The following is a 19,277-nucleotide window of genomic DNA, read 5'->3' as shown; positions in this document are numbered from 1 at the left end:
GTAACAAACACGATTTGACTATTTGACTGACAATTAAATGAAGAGATGAGGTGGATGAGAAATACAAAATTGAATGTCTCTATTAAAAATGAAGTGGTCTCTCCCTCACACTGCGAGAGAAATCTAACAAAATCAAATGTGCCAGTAAGGTAGTTATAGTTATAGATGGCGCTGAACTAAACCTCTCTGTGTGTAGACCTGTGTGATTTGGAAGAGTTGACCTCACAAACATGGCCTCCTTTGCCTCGCCTCCTTGACACGTAATGGCGACAAAACACTTCCGGCCCCTGCTTTTCTGCCCGTTCATTTATTAACTGTCAACTTCCGGTTGATCCTTCTTTTCGGCAACGGCTACAAACTCGCCAACATGCCAGTAAGTGCGCACACAGGCAATATAACCCTTGCTTCATCCTTGGGGATTTTGTTTGAGCGGGACATGACCACATCCATCGATGTATTAGAACTTTGCAAATATTCCGATGTATTTATAGTCGGGATTATTCAACCAATGGATATCTAGTACAATCTTAAACTGCGTGCCAAGCGCGTGCTATGGTCTGCTGAATTGACGCAATATGGCGGCGTACATGCAATAGAAAGCATGGACGGACATGTAACTAGTTTGATGTTTAGTGATTGTTTTTAAGCGCTTGTACACGATGCAGTTTGACTAGATATGCGCATTCCCTGACCTTATGTTTGATAGTGGACGTACGCAGCCTTTAGCTAAACAAGCTAACGTTAAAAAGGGTAGGCTAGCTAGTACTGAAGTTACGAGCCAGGCGTTTACCCGAACATTTGTCAAATGTTTTTGATTATACTAACTTATGTACACATATCCTGTATGGACATTGTTTTAACTTGTTAGCTAGATTATCAAATAAACTTTCCTATCTGCATTGTCTAAGATGGCCACCCTCTGGTTTCTCTTTCAGCTCGCAAAGGACTTGTTGCACCCAACCTCAGAGGAGGAGAAGAGGAGTCACAAGAAGAAGCGTCTTGTACAGAGCCCTAACTCGTATTTTATGGACGTCAAATGTCCAGGTTAGTGTGTCCCTGTAGAAGCTAGAAGTGATTCCACGGCTCAGATCACACCAAACGCAGCCGTCATTGTAAATGTGTTCCTAACTGACTGTACTTTTTTAAATGTTTAAATACGTTAACCAAACTGACCATGGGTTAGTATCTGGGGATGTGGGACCATATTCAACTGACAGGTCATTGGTTTGCCTGTCTTCAGTAAAACTGGTCAGTCCACCAAAGGGAGAGTTTGCATGGCTAATGGAAACTCGATGTGATCCAGTGTGGCTCGGTTGGTAGAGCATGGTGCTTTCAATGCCAGGGTTGTGGGTTTGATTCCCACAGGGAACAGTACGTGCTCTTCTGTAAGTTGTCAGCTAAATGACTTAAATGTAAATCTAGTCTGGTGGTTATTAATTACTGAGACCGACTTGTTTCTAGAGGAATGTGTAGCGACTTGCCTTTGTGTTGCCCATTCATTGTCTCCAGAGTGAATGAGGTGTCAACCAAGGCATACAGTAACCGTGTGGTTGTCTTTTTTTGGGAGGAGTCCACACTGATTCCTTTCAATAACTGCAAGAACACAACAGTAATTAGAAGATCATTTGTGTTTTCCTTTTTTTGGGACTGAAAACACGAGTTGGTCTCGTTCAGGACATTGAGGTGAATGTTAATTTGTCTGAACTGTTCTCTCTACAGGATGCTATAAGATCACGACAGTGTTCAGTCATGCCCAGACGGTCGTCCTGTGTGTCGGATGCTCCACAGTCCTGTGTCAACCTACAGGGGGTAAAGCACGCCTCACAGAAGGTACTATATTACACACACCCAGCCTTCCACACAGTGTCCAGGATGGAGAAATACTGTTGGACATAATTGATGCCTTTATGTGTTGCCCATTCATTGTCTCCAGAGTGAATGAGGTGTCAACCAAGGCATACAGTAATCTTGTGGTTGTCTTTTGTTTGGAAGGAGTCTCCACTGATTCCTTTCAATAACTAACTGCAAGAACACACTAGTATACAGAAATAATACTCTGTTCTGTTTCTAGTTGTAAGTCTGACCTGCCACTCTTTAGGATCATGCCATGAGATGTCAAATTAAACTCCTTTTTGTTTTCCAGTTCATACTTTACTGACCATGACCCAAATAATTGAATGTATTTTTTTTTCAATGGTCCCCATTGAAGCATGCCCCTTGACCAGCTCAGCTGACTTGGTTTGTGTTCACCACAGCTCAGGTTGGCAGTGTTATTAAGGCTAGGAATGGCCAGGGATCTCAAAATATTATCATAACAATACTTAGAGGAAAATTTCACCCAAAACCATTTAGTGCTACATAACTGTGGACAATGTGTTTGTGAACAAAAGTTTCATTTTGTGATAAGGTTGGTAGCAATGTGTAAAAAATCATTTTGGAAATCTGTCTCGGCTCAAGTTGACTATAAAATCCACAATGCAAAGCTCTGGAGCTGTCTCGCAAACGTATCTAAACGCAACACCAAAGTCAATACCAGCATATGAAGTTGCTAGTTAGCTGTGAAATCACCTAAATAAACTGCTTTCAATTTAGGAGTCTACTATCTCATCATTTTCAACCTGCAGATCGATGTGCATCATCGTAGAGTCTGACATTCACAGCAGCACCATGGACTGATGAAGCAGACACGGGGGGAATGTGTTAGACCCTTTGTTAAATTACACATTTCAATGTAAGAAAATTGCAAAAATGTGATAAATGGCTCACTCGAGAGGACACTTCTCCCCGTATTACAATCTAAAAGTCATAGTCCCATTAGCCTCCTACTACCCTGTAAGTTATCAGTGCTACATCATACCGGCCTGAATGACAATAGCTCAGGTGCACATGAAATGACCAAGGGAATTGATAGAATATCACCCAGATGTGCACAAAAACACATTCAAAATGGGTGAATCTTTATTGCGATTTGACGTTAAACATTTCTCACTATATGATCTGTGCTGTTACCAGGTGGAACCTATTCCCTGTATTGTTTGCTTAGTGACAGCGGTGCTATATACCGTTTCCTGGATCGCCAGTCTGTCTGTCCTAATGTTAATGATTGACAATATTGGCATGCATTGAGTTCCTAGTGAATGTCTGTCCATATCATGCTGACTGGACCATGTTGGTTTTTTATGTCAAAACGAACAATATACTAAGATAAACGCAACATGTGTTAGTCCCATGTTTCATGAGCTGGAATAAAAGATCCCTGTTAGTGAGCATTACACAGGTTCCCAATGTGCAGTTTTGTCACAATGCCACAGATGTCTGGAGTTGAGGGAGTGTGCAATTGGCGTGCTGACTGCAGGAATATCCACCAGAGCTGTTAAAGTTTCTTTACCATAACCTGCCTCCAATGTCATTTTAAGAGAATTTGGCAGTACATCCAATCACCCTCACAACAGCAGACCACGTATGGGTGTACAGAGTGCCCCAGGGTTACGGTATGGGCAGGAATAAGCTACGAACACAATTGCATTTTAAATGCGCAGAAATAGCATGACGAGATCCATTTTTTTAATAGTTATCTTACACCAACAGATGCATATCTGTATTCCCAGTCATGTGAAATACATTTATTTTAATTGACTGATTTCCTCATATGAACTAATTCAGTTAAAAATAAAAAAAAGTCTAAACAAAACATTTAGCTTGCTGTTGTGAGGTAATTTGTCCTGGGAGATTAACATTGGGTTATTTTACCTGAAATGCACAAGGTCCTTTATTTCTGGATCTTTATAGAATATTAACCAATTTTAAGTTGTGCACAATTGTGTTCTCTACTCTGACAATCCAGATAAAAGGGGAAACCTAGTTAGTTTCTAGTCATCTCTCCTTCTGTGGACTTTGTCAGTTGGCAACCAACTTTTTAAAGTGCATTACCACCACCGACTGGACTGGTGTGTGGACCTTTTGCTCATATTTCAATAATCAACGAGGAGATGGTAGAGGCGAAGACTTGCAGCGCGTCAAGCATCAAAAATAGAACCAAGTTTATTTTAGCGCCTGGCTACGCAGACAGTTTAGATTAAATAACCGCTAGGCTGTCTGGCCATATCAATAGTTAGCTATCCTCATCTCCTTCCCCCACTAGGCTGTCAGTCTAGCCTTAACAATAAACTGTAGTTTGACCTCTCCCTACCATATAAAAGTGAAATCTGTCTGGGACCATAACTAACTCTGTCTTTCACCCAGGATGCTCATTCAGGAGGAAACAGCACTAGACTCTCAGCAATGGAGCTTGTTGGACCGAGAGACCCAAGGGAGGAGAGACGAGTGACCCTGCTCAGGAAGTGACCACGCGAGAGGAAAAGTGGAGATGAAACTGAAGAAGAGGAAACTGGTGTTGAGCTCTGCTTTGTGTATGTAGAGAGGGAACGTCCCCTGGCATGATGACATCACTGTAACACCACTCCACCGGTCTCTCACTTAATAAAGTTTAGCTTTTTCGTTAAAGAATCCAGTTTACTTGTCAGTCTTTGATCCAGGTGTCAAATATGTTTGACTCTTATTATAAAACAACATGGTGTCATATGGGGAATGTATGCTTGTCCAACTACCTGTAGACCCACTGTTCTTAAATCAGGGGTGTCTCTCATTCCATGGAGGACCTAGGGTCTGCTGTTTTTTCCCTTTCAAATAAGACCTAAATAACCAGGCGAGGACAATAACTTACTAATCAGTGACCTTAATTCAAACACGTACAAGGGAGGCGAGACCCGACAGACACTCGTCCCCCTGGAATGAGTTTGACACCTGTGCCTTAACGCAACACACTGACAACGTTTGGCAGGAAATTGTTTAGTTGGAAGGTTTCAACATGGATCATTCACAGGGCTGTTAGTGTCACCGTGTGCTCCAGAGCCAGTTGCGTCGGCGGATGATCCTTTCTGTGTCTGGAGACGAGGGTCTGATCCAGGGAGAGAAATGCACCGTCCTGCTGCATTCCACTGGAGAACACACACCAGCTTAGACACAACCCTTCCTAAGACTGCTGCATTCCACTGGAGAACACACACCAGCTTAGACACAACCCTTCCTAAGACTGCTGCATTCCACTGGAGAACACACACCAGCGTAGACACAACCCTTCCTAAGACTACTGGAGAACACACACCAGCTTAGACACAACCCTTCCTAAGACTGCTGCATTCCACTGGAGAACACACACCAGCTTAGACAAAGTTAAAAATAATTTATGCTACCTGATGCGCCAATATAGTAGGAGAAGGTAACTGGTACTGACATGTGTTTGGGTACAGGCCGACCACCGGGACAGGAACCGTCTGCATGCAGGAGTTATACACTGACAAATACAGAAGTGTTAACTGTCACCACCAACTGAGGTTAGTTACCTATATATAAGGTAGTGGTGAAGAGTGGTTAGATAGTTACCTATATATAAGGTAGTGGTGAAGAGTGGTTAGATACCTACCTATGTATAAGGTAGTGGTGAAGAGTGGTTAGATAGTTACCTATATATAAGGTAGTGGTGAAGAGTGGTTAGATAGTTACCTATGTATAAGGTAGTGGTGAAGAGTGGTTAGATAGTTACCTATGTATAAGGTAGTGGTGAAGAGTGGTTAGATAGTTACCTATGTATAAGGTAGTGGTGAAGAGTGGTTAGATAGTTACCTATGTATAAGAGAGTGGTTAGATAGTTACCTATGTATAAGGTAGTGGTGAAGAGTGGTTAGATAGTTACCTATGTATAAGGTAGTGGTGAAGAGTGGTTAGATAGTTACCTATGTATAAGGTGGCAGTAGTGGCCATAACTGCAAACACAGCAAAGACCAGGATGAGATGGAAGTCCAGGAGCTGAGTCCAGGAAGATTGTAGACGAATCAGATCTGTGGAACCTGAACACACACTCAAACAGGGTCAGATGTGTGGATACAGGGGTGAGTCCGTGGGCTATAGCAGGGTTTCCCTAACTCTGTCCTGCCCCCCCACCTCCCACAGCTGATCCAAATAATCAAAGCTTGATGTTGAGTTGGATATTTGAATCAGGTGTGTAGTGCTAGGACAAAAAACAAAATGTGCACTAGGGGCGGCCCCAGGACCGAGTTTGGGAAACATTGTTGTATAGGAACGTTTTCATTGTCGTGTTTAGCTGTGTTTTGGCTATGTGTGAGTCTGCTCCTCACCTATCTTCACCTCGCTGTCCACCGTGATGTAAACTGTAAGGACATGAGTCTGTGGGGTCAGGTGGCTGGAGAGGGTGATGTTGGCAGGAGGGGGCAGAGCCTGACTTTTGACCCAGGAAGTGGAAATGTATACAGACAACACCAGATGTCCGTCTGATTGACTGGGCTCAGATAGCAGCACGTCAGTACTGTCAGAGTGGAACTGAACGCAACACAGAGAGAGAAGAGATATGGATTGCATTCACTCCATACTGTCTATGCCAAGGTCTTAAAGCTGTATGCATTGTGTATTGTGGGGCTGTCAATGCTCTAATGCTTAATGTTAAATGTGACCCACCCGTAGGGCAGAGAGCACCTCCTTGGTGCCCAGCACAGAGAACTCTGCCATGGGATGCAGAGCAGATAGCACCAGGAAAGACACTGGGCAGTGGAACGCAGGCAGGTACAGCAACTGTACCAAACGTCCGGAGAGAGGTAGCGACAGAGCAGAGAGAGGGAGGACAGGGACGGGGGACTGGCCCCGCAGAGAGGCTGAGAGAGAGACGGAGACAGAGAGGGAGGAGAGGAGGTGGAGGACGGAGTCTGACTGGGGACGGACAGAGACTCTGCAGCTGTATTCACCTAAGGGAGAGAGTCAAAAATTGGTCAAATAATTATTTACTGTATAATTTTAGAGACATGGTATTTTTATCAATGGGATGGGGAAGAGAGGTCCTGTGTCCCTGTCGTACCTGTGTCAAGGTCATAGTGAGGCGTGGTGACCATCACAGCCTGCAGCGTGTTGAGCTGGAGGTAGGGGGCGCTGAAATGCAGGAAACACCGTAACTCTGCCTCTGGCTGCAGCTTCTTCTCTATGGCCTCCTTCTGGGACAGGGAACACTGGGCTGGGGGAAGAGATGGGGAGGTGGGGGAAGAGATGGGGAGGTGGGGGAAAGATGGGGAGGTGGGGGAAGAGATGGGGAGGTGGGGGAAGAGATGGGGAGGTGGGGAAGAGATGGGGATGGGGAAGAGATGGGGAGGGGGGAAGAGATGGGGAGGTGGGAGAAGAGATGGGAGGTGGGGGAAGAGATGGGGAGGTGGGAGAAGAGATGCGGAGGTGGGGGAAGAGATGGGAGGTGGGGGAAGAGATGGAGAGGTGGGGGAAGAGATGGAGAGGTGGGGGAAGAGATGGGGAGGTGGGGGAAGAGATGGGGAGGTGGGGGAAAGATGGGGAGGTGGGGAAGAGATGGGGAGGTGGGGGAAGAGATGGGGAGGTGGGGGAAGAGATGGGGAGGTATCAATTTACTACTCACCTGTGTTGAAGTGGGAGGTGTATAGCTCCACAGGAACCGTGTAGTCAGCTGCGTCAGGCCAGTTGGTGAGGAAACGATCATCAGGAGGAGAGAGTTCTGGGATGACTGGAGAGTCCACCTTTACCTGTTGGCAAAACACTACCATGGTGGCCCATTCATTTCCATGGCAACCCCATCATTTCCATGGTAACCCTCTGCTGTACTATACCTCTCTGAGGGCCTGCTGTCCACCTTCCAGTCTGTAGTAGACCACTACCGTCCCAGAATGCTTTGCCAGAGCAGCTCCTGTCTTTGGGTCGATCTGCAGAACACGACTAGACGACACGTTCCACTGACCTGGCTGGCCTGAGACAGAGAGAGAGAGAGAAATTAAGTATGTGTGTGTGTGTGTGTTTTCTTTTATTTTGAACCTTCATTTTATCAGGGAGTCATACTGAGACCAAGGTCTCTACAGATGAGCCCTGAATGACAGAAATTACAGAAAATACACACTTCAAAAGTACAAAATGGAAGCAGAAATAAAATCATGGTCATGAAAAAGAGACATTCATCAGTAAAAAGGTCCTCAATCAGCATTCTGAACTGGCCTAGAGGAACCAAGACATCATATTTAAGAACATTTTGAAGATTGTTCCACAAATAAGGTGCAAAAAAACGACAAGAACGTTGACTGACTAATCTGCTTTCTACTATTTATCGAGAGGCAGGACCTATTTCTATAGAAGCCCATTTTTAATCACAGCATCTTAACTAATTCGTCAACATTCTTTTTAAAAGACAGCTTTTCATCCATCCAGATGCCTGTAAGCAGGGACACGATCAATATGGACACCATCCAAAGTACATATGCTTAAATCAGAGTTATATTTATCCGCTCTAGAGAACAACATGTACTTAGTTTCACCTGCATTCAATACTAATTTCAGGTCAATAAAGTTTTTCTGTAATTCAATGAAGGCAGACTGTAGTTAGCATACACAACAATATTATCGGCATACAATTGCAGGTTAAACATTTTTACAGACAAGTTGATATTGTTCATGTAAACAGTCGAAATTACAGGACCAAAAATTAACCCCTGCGGGACACCTTTCACAGTTTCCAGGAAACCTGATTTAACACCATCAGTAGACACATCTGTCAAATGATTTTCACACCAGTTACATGCAGCCTGGTCCAGGCCAATTGAGGCCAGCTTCTGAATTAGCAGTGAGTGAACAACAGTATCAAAGGCCTTTGACAGGTCAATGAAGAGGGCAGCACAATGTTGCCTTTTATCCAGACAATTAACCACATTTATAACTAGGGATGGAGCAGAGATGCTATGACCTGGTCTAAAACCCGACTGATGTACTTTTAGACTACATTTCAAAGATAAGAACGATCTTAGCTGAGAATTAACCAAGGATTCTAATATTTTAGCGAGACAAGAAAGTTTAGAAATAGGGCAATAATTATTTAGGTCACCACTTTTGTGAAGGGGGAGTACATGGGCCGCCTTCCAAACCTTGGGAATAGTACCAGATATAATATGGGTTAATGAGTCGGCAAGCAGGGGGCAGAGAGCTGCAGCAATAATGGATCAAGCATATCAGCCCCAGTTTTTGATGTTTCTTTTTACATACATCTTAAGCAAGACTGCTAGCACATCACAGATAGTAAATTGCTGAAATGAAAACAAAGTTTCACTAGAAGTTGACGTGTTAACCGTCGAGTCAGCTAGAGGCTGGCGGAGTGAAGAGCAGTCGATTGACTGACCAGGTTCAATTAAACCACTGTTTAAAATTATGATTGAAAGCATCATTTGTCTCCTCCTTCTCAGTTATGATTCTTTGAGAGAGTGTGGGTATGTCTTGGTGGCAGGTAGCCTAGCGGTTAAGAGCTAGTAACCTCCAACAACAACAACTGCTCCCTGGGCCCTGATGACGTGGATGTTGATTATGGCAGCCCCCCCACACCTCTCAGATACAGAGGTGTTAAATACGGAAGACACATTTCAGGTGAATGCATTCAGTTGTACAACTTGTGTGTTTGTCTCACCTTGCGGTCCTGTCAGGGGGGTGTTGAAGCAGAGTGTGTCTCCGGGCCTGAGTGTGTGTGGGGGGGCAGAGATGGCGGGGAGGACAGGGAGGGGGGTGTAGTCACTCAGGGAGGGGTTGATGGGGTCTGCCTGCACCCCTAGAACTGTCAAACCCCCAGACACTGTCTGGACCACAAAGGAATGACTGTCTGAGTCTGGAGTCACCTGCACCAAGTCATCCCTGAGAGAGAGAGAGAGAGAGAGAGAGAGAGAGAGAAGAAAGAGTGTTTAATGATGGAATCATTAAACACTGAGCACCTTTGTCATGGTTTTTGTCTTGCTGTTGAAACAGAAGAGAAACGGAAGAGAAACAGAGGAGAAACAGAGGAGAAACAGAGGAGAAACAGAGGAGAAACAGAGGAGAAACAGAGGAGAAACGGAGGAGAAACAGAGGAGAAACAGAGGAGAAACGGAGGAGAAACGGAGGAAAAGCAGATGAGAAACGGAGGAAAAGCAGATGAGAAACGGAGGAGAAACGGAGGAAAAGCAGATGAGAAACGGAGGAGAAACGGAGGAGAAACGGAGGAAAAGCAGATGAGAAACGGAGGAAAAGCAGATGAGAAACGGAGGAGAAACGGAGGAGAAACGGAGGAAAAGCAGATGAGAAACGGAGGAAAAGCAGATGAGAAACGGAGGAGAAACGGAGGAAAAGCAGATGAGAAACGGAGGAGAAACGGAGGAAAAGCAGATGAGAAACGGAGGAAAAGCAGATGAGAAACGGAGGAAAAGCAGATGAGAAACGGAGGAGAAACGGAGATGAGAAACGGAGGAAAAGCAGATGAGAAACGGAGGAAAAGCAGATGAGAAACGGAGGAGCAGACGGAGAAAAGGAAAAGCGGAGGAAAAGCAGATGAGAAACGGAGGAAAAGCAGATGAGAAACGGAGGAGAAACGGAGGAGAAACGGAGGAGAAACAGAGGAGAAACGGAGGAAAAGCAGATGAGAAACGGAGGAGAAACGGAGGAGAAACGGAGGAAAAGCAGATGAGAAACGGAGGAAAAGCAGATGAGAAACGGAGGAGAAACGGAGGAGAAACGGAGGAGAAACGGAGTAGAAACGGAGTAGAAACGGAGGAGAAACGGAGTAAAAGCAGATGAGAAACGGAGGAAAAGCAGATGAGAAACAGAGGAGAAACAGAGGAGAAACAGAGGAGAAACAGAGGAGAAACAGAGGGCAGCAGACTCCATCCGCATGGTAAAAAATGATCTGTATATATTGTGCTGTTCTATCACGCAGGCAGTGATGTCTGAGAGGAGAAACAGTGTTGGTTGTTGGCAGTAACTTTTTTGTTTCCCAAACGGACGTGGCAGTTTAACCATGAAGGATCCCAGCTTTAAGGAAAATAAACAGACAGAGAGACAGATTTGACTATATATACTGTGTGTGTTACCTGTTGGTGGTAATGTCAGAGTGTGTGTGTTACCTGTTGGTGGTAATGTCAGAGTGTGTGTGTTACCTGTTGGTGGTAATGTCAGAGTGTGTGTGTTTCCTGTTGGTGGTAATGTCAGAGTGTGTGTGTTACCTGTTGGTGGTAATGTCAGAGTGTGTGTGTTACCTGTTGGTGGTAATGTCAGAGTGTGTGTGTTACCTGTTGGTGGTAATGTCAGAGTGTGTGTGTTACCTGTTGGTGGTAATGTCAGAGTGTGTGTGTTTCCTGTTGGTGGTAATGTCAGAGTGTGTGTGTTACCTGTTGGTGGTAATGTGTGTGAGGGTGTTATGGGCGTTGAATTGTTGTCCCAGGTTGTCGTAGCAGAGAGCCCTGACTCTGATGGTCCAGCCCAGGGGAAAGGCAGGCAGGCCTCCCCCTCCAACACTGTACAGGCTGGACACACTGAATAGCCTGACAAACCACACTGGAGACACCTGGCAGACACAACACACAAATACACTTTTGTACTCCCTAGCATGGTCAGATAGTGATGACCCAGTTCCAGTTAGGGTCAACTGTGGATAATTAGTTTCTCACCAGGTCTACTTTAGAATGGATCCCATCGAAGGACACACGTGACCAACTTACCCGGACGCTGATGAGCAGGGTCTGGTTGACCCCACAGGTCTCCATAGCGATGACCTCCAGCAGGGCGGATCCCGTGTCAGGCCCCGCCCTCAGAACTCCCTGGCTGTCCACCGTTACAAGACCCTCCCCTTTCACACACTGACACAGGGCGTACCGCACAGGACAGATAGCGTCTCTAAAACACACAATCACACATGCATGACTACAGACAAACACACACACAAACCCACAGAGACTGGACACACAGTCCAGAAGTACTGTCACAACACACCATAAAACTATAGTATACAGTCTATACAGTCCTGATGTACTGTCACAACACACCATAAAACAGAGGTCCGACAACAGGCCCCCCGATTTGACATACTGAACTCTATCGGAGAATTAGTTGGTGAACCAAGCGAGGCAATCATTTGAGAAACCAAGGCTGTTGAGTCTGCCAATAAGAGCCTCATCCTAAAGTTGATCAGGGAGGTGACCAAGAACCCAATGGTCACTCTGACAGAGCTCTATTGTTCCTCTGTGGAGATGGGAGAACCTTCCAGAAGGACAACAATCTCTGCAGCACTCTACCAATCCGGACTTTATGATTGAGTGGCCAGACGGAAGCCATTCCTCAGTAAATGGTACATAACAGCCCACTCGGAGTTTGCCAAAAGGCACCTAAAGGACTATCAGATCATGAGAAACAAGATTCTCTGTTCTGATGAAACCAAGATTGAACTCTTTGGCCTGAATGCCAAGCATCACGTCTGGAGGAAACCTGGCACCATCCCTACGGTAAAGCATGGTGGAGGCAGCATCATGCTATGGGGATGTTTTTCAGTGGGAGGGACTGGGAGACTAGTCAGGATCTAGGGAAAGATGAACGGAGCAAAGTACAGAGAGATCCTTGATGAAAACCTGCTCCAGAGCGGTTCAACTTCCAACAGGACAACGACCCGTAGCACACAGCCAAGACAATGTAGGAGTGGCTATGGGACAAGTCTTTGAATGTCCTTGAGTGGCCCAGCCAGAGCACGGACTTGAACCCGATCTAACATCTCTGGAGAGACCTGAAAATAGCTGTGCAGCGATGCTCCCCATCCAACCTGACAGCTTGAGAGGATCTGCAGAAACCCCCCAAATAGAGGTGTGCCAAGCTTGTAGTGTCATACCCAAGAAGAATAGAGGCTGTAATCGCTGCCAAAGGTGCTTCAACAAAGTACTGAGTAAAGGGTCTGAATACTTATGTAAATGTGATATTTTGTTTTTCTGCACATGCAGACACACACAACCACACATGCTGGCTCTCACTTGTTGCTCAGTAGTGCGTAGTGTGAGTAGGGAGACATGAGGATGGATCTGGAGGTTCCTACAGCCAGCTGCATCTCCTGGTATACCTTGGAGAGGAGAGAGGAGATAGATCTGGAGGTTCCTACAGCCAGTTGCATCTCCTGGTATACCTTAGAGAGGAGACAGATCTGGAGGTTCCTACAGCCAGTTGCATCTCCTGGTACAACTTAGAGAGGAGAGATCTGGAGGTTCCTACAGCCAGCTGCATATCCTGGTACAACTTAGAGAGGAGAGATCTGGAGGTTCCTACAGCCAGCTGCATATCCTGGTACAACTTAGAGAGGAGAGACATCTGGAGGTTCCTACAGCCAGCTGCATATCCTGGTACAACTTAGAGAGGAGAGATCTGGAGGTTCCTACAGCCAGCTGCATATCCTGGTACAACTTAGAGAGGAGAGATCTGGAGGTTCCTACAGCCAGCTGCATATCCTGGTACAACTTAGAGAGGAGAGACATCTGGAGGTTCCTACAGCCAGTTGCATCTCCTGGTACAACTTAGAGAGGAGAGACATCTGGAGGTTCCTACAGCCAGCTGCATATCCTGGTACAACTTAGAGAGGAGAGATCTGGAGGTTCCTACAGCCAGCTGCATCTCCTGGTACACCTTAGAGAGAAGAGATCTGGAGGTTCCTACAGCCAGCTGCATCTCCTGGTACAACTTAGAGAGGAGAGAGATCTGGAGCTGCATCTCCTGGTATACCTTAGAGAGGAGAGATCTGGAGGTTCCTACAGTCAGCTGCATCTCCTGGTACAACAGAGAGGAGAGGTCTGGAGGTTCCTACAGCCAGCTGCATCTCCTGGTATACCTTAGAGAGGAGAGAGATCTGGAGGTTCCTACAGCCAGTTGCATCTCCTGGTACAACTTAGAGAGGAGAGAGGACAGGACAGGAGTAAAAAGTGGAGAGGTTATCATATCACAGACATAAACTACTCAACAACAAATAAACAAATGTCTCAAAAGCAGTAGGTGGACCCAGTGTGTTTACCAGTATCTGTATCTCGTCAGAAAGCTGCTGGTGGGAGGCTGACGTGTGATTGGCCAGCTGAACTGTCACTCTCAAACTGGTCCTGCCCGCTGCCCATGCCCTCACCAGCACAGAGAAACTATGGGCAGGAGAGACAGTCACCCCCGCCTAACACACACACACACACACACACACACACACACACACACACACACACACACACACACACACACACACACACACACACACACACACACACACACACACACACACACACACACACACACACACACACACACACAGACACACACACACACACACACACACACACACACAGTCATATCCAAGTGGTTTGACACACATTGACCTACATATACAGGGACAAAGTGTAGCGTACCTGAGTGTGTCGGGTTTGTATCTCCAGTACTCCAAGCTTGCCCAGATTCCAGTGGAAGGAGAGACCAGACTCTACACTGCCCAGAGCAAAGGGGTTCTGACTACTGTCACTGCCCATCACATACACTGGCATCTAAATGCATGCGCACACACACTGGGGTTACTAAACCACATGCACATATGCACCCAAATACCGTACAAACATACACAGAAACAAGCTACACTGCCTGCCACATAGATTCATCATACAATGACAATGTTTGAGAGAGAATACAAACATGATCTGTATGTTACCTCAGTGCCCACAGACAGTTTGACCAGAGGGCTCTGGATCCTGACCCCTGTCAGGTTAAACACCTCCACATCCACCTCATCCTGACACACAAAGACAACCAGATAATCAACAAGTCAAAAGTATATATCAAATCAAATCACATTTTATTTGTCACATACACATGGTTAGCAGATGTTAATGCGAGTGTAGCGAAATGCTTGTGCTTCTAGTTCCGACAATGCAGTGATAACCAACAAGTAATCTAACTAACAATTCCAAAACTACTGTCTTATACACAGTGTAAGGGGATAAAGAATATGTACATAAAGATATATGAATGAGTGATGGTACAGAGCAGCATAGGCAAGATACAGTAGATGGTATCGAGTACAGTATATACATATGAGATGAGTATGTAAACAAAGTGGCATAGTTAAAGTGGCTAGTGATACATGTATTACATAAGGATGCAGTAGATGATATAGAGTCCAGTAAATACGTATACATATGAGATGAATAATGTAGGGTATGTAAACATTATATTAGGTAGCATTGTTTAAAGTGGCTAGTGATATATTTTACATCATTTCCCATCAATTCCCATTATTAAAGTGGCTGGAGTTGAGTCAGTGTGTTGGCAGCAGCCACTCAATGTTAGTGGTGGCTGTTTAACAGTCTGATGGCCTTGAGATAGAAGCTGTGTTTTCAGTCTCTCGGTCCCAGCTTTGATGCACCTGTACTGACCTCGCCTTCTGGATGATAGCGGGGTGAACAGGCAGTGGCTCGGGTGGTTGATGATCTTTATGGCTTTTCTGTAACATCGGGTGGTGTAGGTGTCCTGGAGGGCAGGTAGTTTGCCCCCGGTGATGCGTTGTGCAGACCTCACTACCCTCTGGAGAGCCTTACGGTTGTGGGCGGAGCAGTTGCCGTACCAGGCGGTGATACAGCCCGCCAGGATGCTCTCGATTGTGCATCTGTAGAAGTTTGCGAGTGCTTTTGGTGACAAGCCGAATTTCTTCAGCCTCCTGAGGTTGAAGAGGCGCTGCTGCGCCTTCTTCACGATGCTGTCTGTGTGAGTGGACCAATTCAGTTTGTCTGTGATGTGAATGCCGAGGAACTTACTACCCTCTCCACTACTGTTCCATCGATGTGGATAGGGGGGTGTTCCCTCTGCTGTTTCCTGAAGTCCACAATCATCTCCTTAGTTTTGTTGACGTTGAGTGTGAGGTTATTTTCCTGACACCACACTCCGAGGGCCCTCACCTCCTCCCTGTAGGCCGTCTCGTCGTTGTTGGTAATCAATCCTACCACTGTTGCGTCGTCCGCAAACTTGATGATTGAGTTGGAGGCGTGCGTGGCCACGCAGTCGTGGGTGAACAGGGAGTACAGGAGAGGGCTCAGAACGCACCCTTGTGGGGCCCTAGTGTTGAGGATCAGCGGGGTGGAGATGTTGTTGCCTACCCTCACCACCAGAGGGCGGCCCGTCAGGAAGTCCAGTACCCAGTTGCACAGGGCGGGGTCGAGACCCAGGGTCTCGAGCTTGATGACGAGCTTGGAGGGTACTATGGTGTTGAATGCCGAGCTGTAGTCGATGAACAGCATTCTCACATAGGTATTCCTCTTGTCCAGATGGGTTAGGGCAGTGTGCAGTGTGGTTGAGATTGCATCGTCTGTGGACCTATTTGGACGGTAAGCAAATTGGAGTGGGTCTAGGGTGTCAGGTAGGGTGGAGGTGATATGGTCCTTGACTAGTCTCTCAAAGCACTTCATGATGACGAAAGTGAGTGCTACGGGGCGGTAGTCGTTTAGCTCAGTTACCTTAGCTTTCTTGGGAACAGGAACAATCAAATCAAATTTTATTTGTCACATACACATGGTTAGCAGATGTTAATGCGAGTGCAGCGAAATGCTTGTGCTTCTAGTTCCGACAATGCAGTGATAACCAACAATGGTGGCCCTCTTGAAGCATGTGGGAACAGCAGACTGGTATAGGGATTGATTGAATATGTCTGTAAACACACCGGCCAGCTGGTCTGCGCATGCTCTGAGGGCGCGGCTGGGGATGCCGTCTGGGCCTGCAGCCTTGCGAGGGTTAACACGTTTAAATGTTTTACTCACCTCGGCTGCAGTGAAGGAGAGTCCGCATGTTTTCGTTGCAGGCCGTGTCAGTGGCACTGTATTGTCCTCAAAGCGGGCCCAAAAGTTATTTAGTCTGCCTGGGAGCCAGACATCCTGGTCCGTGACTGGGCTGGTTTTCTTCTTGTAGTCCGTGATTGACTGTAGACCCTGCCACATACCTCTTGTGTCTGAGCCGTTAAATTGAGATTCTACTTTGTCTCTATACTGACGCTTAGCTTGTTTGATAGCCTTTCGGAGGGAATAGCTGCACTGTTTGTATTCGGTCATGTTACCAGTCACTTTGCCCTGATTAAAAGCAGTGGTTCGCGCTTTCAGTTTCACGCGAATGCTGCCTTCAATCCACAGTTCTGGTTAGGGAATGTTTTAATCGTTGCTATGGGAATGACATCTTCAATGCACGTTCTAATGAACTCGCACACCGAATCAGCGTATTCGTCAATGTTGTTATCTGACGCAATACGAAACATATCCCAGTCCACTTGATGGAAGCAGTCTTGGAGTGTGGAATCAGCTTGGTTGGACCAGCGTTGGACAGACCTCAGCGTGGTGTTTTAGTTTCTGTCTGTAGGCAGGGATCAGCAAAATGGAGTCGTGGTCAGCTTTTCCGAAAGGAGGGCGGGGCAGGGCCTTATATGCGTCGCGGAAGTTAGAATAACAATGATCCAAGGTTTTTCCAGCCCTGGTTGCGCAATCGATATGCTGATACAATATAGGGAGTCTTGTTTTCAGATTAGCCTTGTTAAAATCCCCAGCTACAATGAATGCAGCCTCAGGATGTATGGATTCCAGTTTGCAAAGAGTCAAATAAAGTTAGTTCAGAGCCATCGATGTGTCTGCTTGGGGGGGAATATATACGGCTGTGATTATAATCGAAGAGAATTCTCTTGGTAGATAATGCGGTCGACATTTGATTGTGAGGAATTCTAAATCAGGTGAACAGAAGGATTTGAGTTCCTGTATGTTTCTGTGATCACACCACGTCTCGTTAGCCATAAGGAATACGCCCCCGCCCCTCTTCTTACCAGAAAGATGTTTGTTTCTGTCGACGCGATGCGTGGAGAAACCCTCTGGCTGCACCGCCTCCGATAGCGTCTCTCCAGTGAGCCATGTTTCCGTGAAGCAAAGAACTTTACAGTCTCTGATGTCCCTCTGGAATGCTACCCTTGCTCGGATTTCATCAACCTTGTTGTCAAGAGACTGGACATTGGCGAGAAGAATGCTAGGGAGTGGTGCACGATGTGCCCGTCTCCGGAGTCTGACCAGAAGACCGTCTCGTTTCCCTCTTTTACGGAGTCGTTTTTTTGGGTCGCCGGCTGGGATCCATTCCGTTGTCCTGGTTGAAAGGCAGAACACAGGATCCGCTTCGCGAAAATCATATTCTTGGTCGTACTGATGGTGAGTTGACGTTGATCTTATATTCAGTAGTTCTTCTCGACTGTATGTAATGAAACCTAAGATGACCTGGGGTACTAATGTAAGAAATAACACGTAAAAAAAACAAAAAACTGCATAGTTTCCTAGGAATGCGAAGCGAGGCGGCCATCTCTGTCGGCGTGTGTGTGTGTGTGTGTACCTGTGCGAAGGTGAGCAGAGCTCCGGTGTCCTGAGTGACGGTCTGCAATGCCCCTCTGAGTTTGACCATGCCCACTGCCACTCCACGGACCAATCCTGTCTCGGTCACCGTGGCGATGCGGCTGTCACTCACAGAGAAGCCCACACTGGACTGGGGGTGGGGGCCACCCTCCCACTTCACCTGAGAGAGGTGTGCGTGTGTAAGTGTATGAGAGGGAGTTATGACATTGACACAGTAGATAGTAATACCATGACTTCCATCATATTCACTTTGTTGTGAATCTCTAAAAGCCTCTTGAATTGTCACGTGATCCAATGATGAATCAATCACTGTTCAAGACCAGAAACCTAGAGTCAGAGAAAACAGAAACCTAGAGTCAGAGCTAACAGAAACCTAGAGTCAGAGCTAACAGAAACCTAGAGTCAGTGAAAACAGAAACCTAGAGTCAGAGCTAACAGAAACCTAGAGTCAGAGCTAACAGAAACCTAGAGTCAGTGAAAACAGAAACCTAGAGTCAGAGCTAACAGAAACCTAGAGTCAGAGAAAACAGAAACCTAGAAACAGAGAAAACAGAAACCTAGAGTCAGAGTTAACAGAAACCTAGAGTCAGAGCTAACAGAAACCTAGAGTCAGAGTAAACAGAAACCTAGAGTCAGAGTTAACAGAAACCTAGAGTCAGAGAAAACAGAAACCTAGAGTCAGAGCTAACAGAAACCTAGAGTCAGAGCTAACAGAAACCTAGAGTCAGAGCTAACAGAAACCTAGAGTCAGAGCTAACAGAAACCTAGAGTCAGAGCTAACAGAAACCTAGAGTCAGAGTAAACAGAAACCTAGAGTCAGAGTAAACAGAAACCTAGAGTCAGAGTTAACAGAAACCTAGAGTCAGAGTAAACAGAAACCTAGAGTCAGAGTTAACAGAAACCTAGAGTCAGAGTAAACAGAAACCTAGAGTCAGAGTAAACAGAAACCTAGAGTCAGAGTAAACAGAAACCTAGAGTCAGAGTTAAAGCTGC

At 46.1% G+C, this 19,277-nt stretch overlaps 2 protein-coding genes and 2 non-coding genes across 5 annotated transcripts in view; 3 read left to right on the top strand and 1 right to left on the bottom strand.

The window, feature by feature from the left end:
- The first annotated feature begins 273 nt into the window (after positions 1–273).
- Positions 274–4,506, top strand: LOC124005775 (40S ribosomal protein S27-like). 2 transcript variants are annotated; one of them, XM_046315306.1, is made up of 4 exons: positions 274–373; positions 936–1,044; positions 1,720–1,830; positions 4,243–4,506. In XM_046315306.1, the coding sequence occupies exons 1-4, from the start codon at positions 368–370 to the stop codon at positions 4,269–4,271; spliced, it is 255 nt and encodes an 84-aa protein (XP_046171262.1). In that variant the 5' UTR covers positions 274–367; the 3' UTR covers positions 4,272–4,506. The 2 variants fall into 2 exon arrangements, with proteins under 2 accessions (XP_046171262.1, XP_046171261.1); XM_046315305.1 differs by lacking the exon at positions 274–373 and having other exon boundaries at positions 909–1,044.
- Positions 1,479–1,612, top strand: LOC124006541. Its single transcript, XR_006833796.1, has one exon. It is a non-coding gene; the product is annotated as a small nucleolar RNA SNORA13 (small nucleolar RNA).
- Positions 1,901–2,036, top strand: LOC124006542. Its single transcript, XR_006833797.1, has one exon. It is a non-coding gene; the product is annotated as a small nucleolar RNA SNORA13 (small nucleolar RNA).
- A 327-nt stretch (positions 4,507–4,833) lies between the features above and the next one.
- Positions 4,834–19,277, bottom strand: part of LOC124006051 (nuclear pore membrane glycoprotein 210-like) — a 60,711-nt gene continuing 46,267 nt past the window's right edge. Inside the window, exons 25-40 of the mRNA XM_046315713.1 lie at positions 18,265–18,444; positions 14,573–14,653; positions 14,280–14,411; positions 13,904–14,050; positions 12,879–12,964; positions 11,583–11,757; positions 11,253–11,428; positions 9,527–9,747; positions 7,695–7,831; positions 7,487–7,610; positions 6,926–7,078; positions 6,532–6,815; positions 6,195–6,396; positions 5,793–5,906; positions 5,294–5,353; positions 4,834–4,997 (exon numbers count right to left, since the gene is read on the bottom strand). Coding sequence (XP_046171669.1) covers positions 4,894–4,997; positions 5,294–5,353; positions 5,793–5,906; positions 6,195–6,396; positions 6,532–6,815; positions 6,926–7,078; positions 7,487–7,610; positions 7,695–7,831; positions 9,527–9,747; positions 11,253–11,428; positions 11,583–11,757; positions 12,879–12,964; positions 13,904–14,050; positions 14,280–14,411; positions 14,573–14,653; positions 18,265–18,444 — 2,376 coding nt within the window. The 3' untranslated portion in view covers positions 4,834–4,893. The remainder of the gene's footprint in view (positions 4,998–5,293; positions 5,354–5,792; positions 5,907–6,194; positions 6,397–6,531; positions 6,816–6,925; positions 7,079–7,486; positions 7,611–7,694; positions 7,832–9,526; positions 9,748–11,252; positions 11,429–11,582; positions 11,758–12,878; positions 12,965–13,903; positions 14,051–14,279; positions 14,412–14,572; positions 14,654–18,264; positions 18,445–19,277) is intronic.

The sequence above is a fragment of the Oncorhynchus gorbuscha genome, linkage group LG19 (assembly GCF_021184085.1).
Source record: "Oncorhynchus gorbuscha isolate QuinsamMale2020 ecotype Even-year linkage group LG19, OgorEven_v1.0, whole genome shotgun sequence".
NCBI classification, from domain to species: domain Eukaryota; kingdom Metazoa; phylum Chordata; class Actinopteri; order Salmoniformes; family Salmonidae; genus Oncorhynchus; species Oncorhynchus gorbuscha.
Note: the sequence above shows the minus strand (reverse complement) of the source record. Positions and strands in the feature narration are given on the sequence as shown.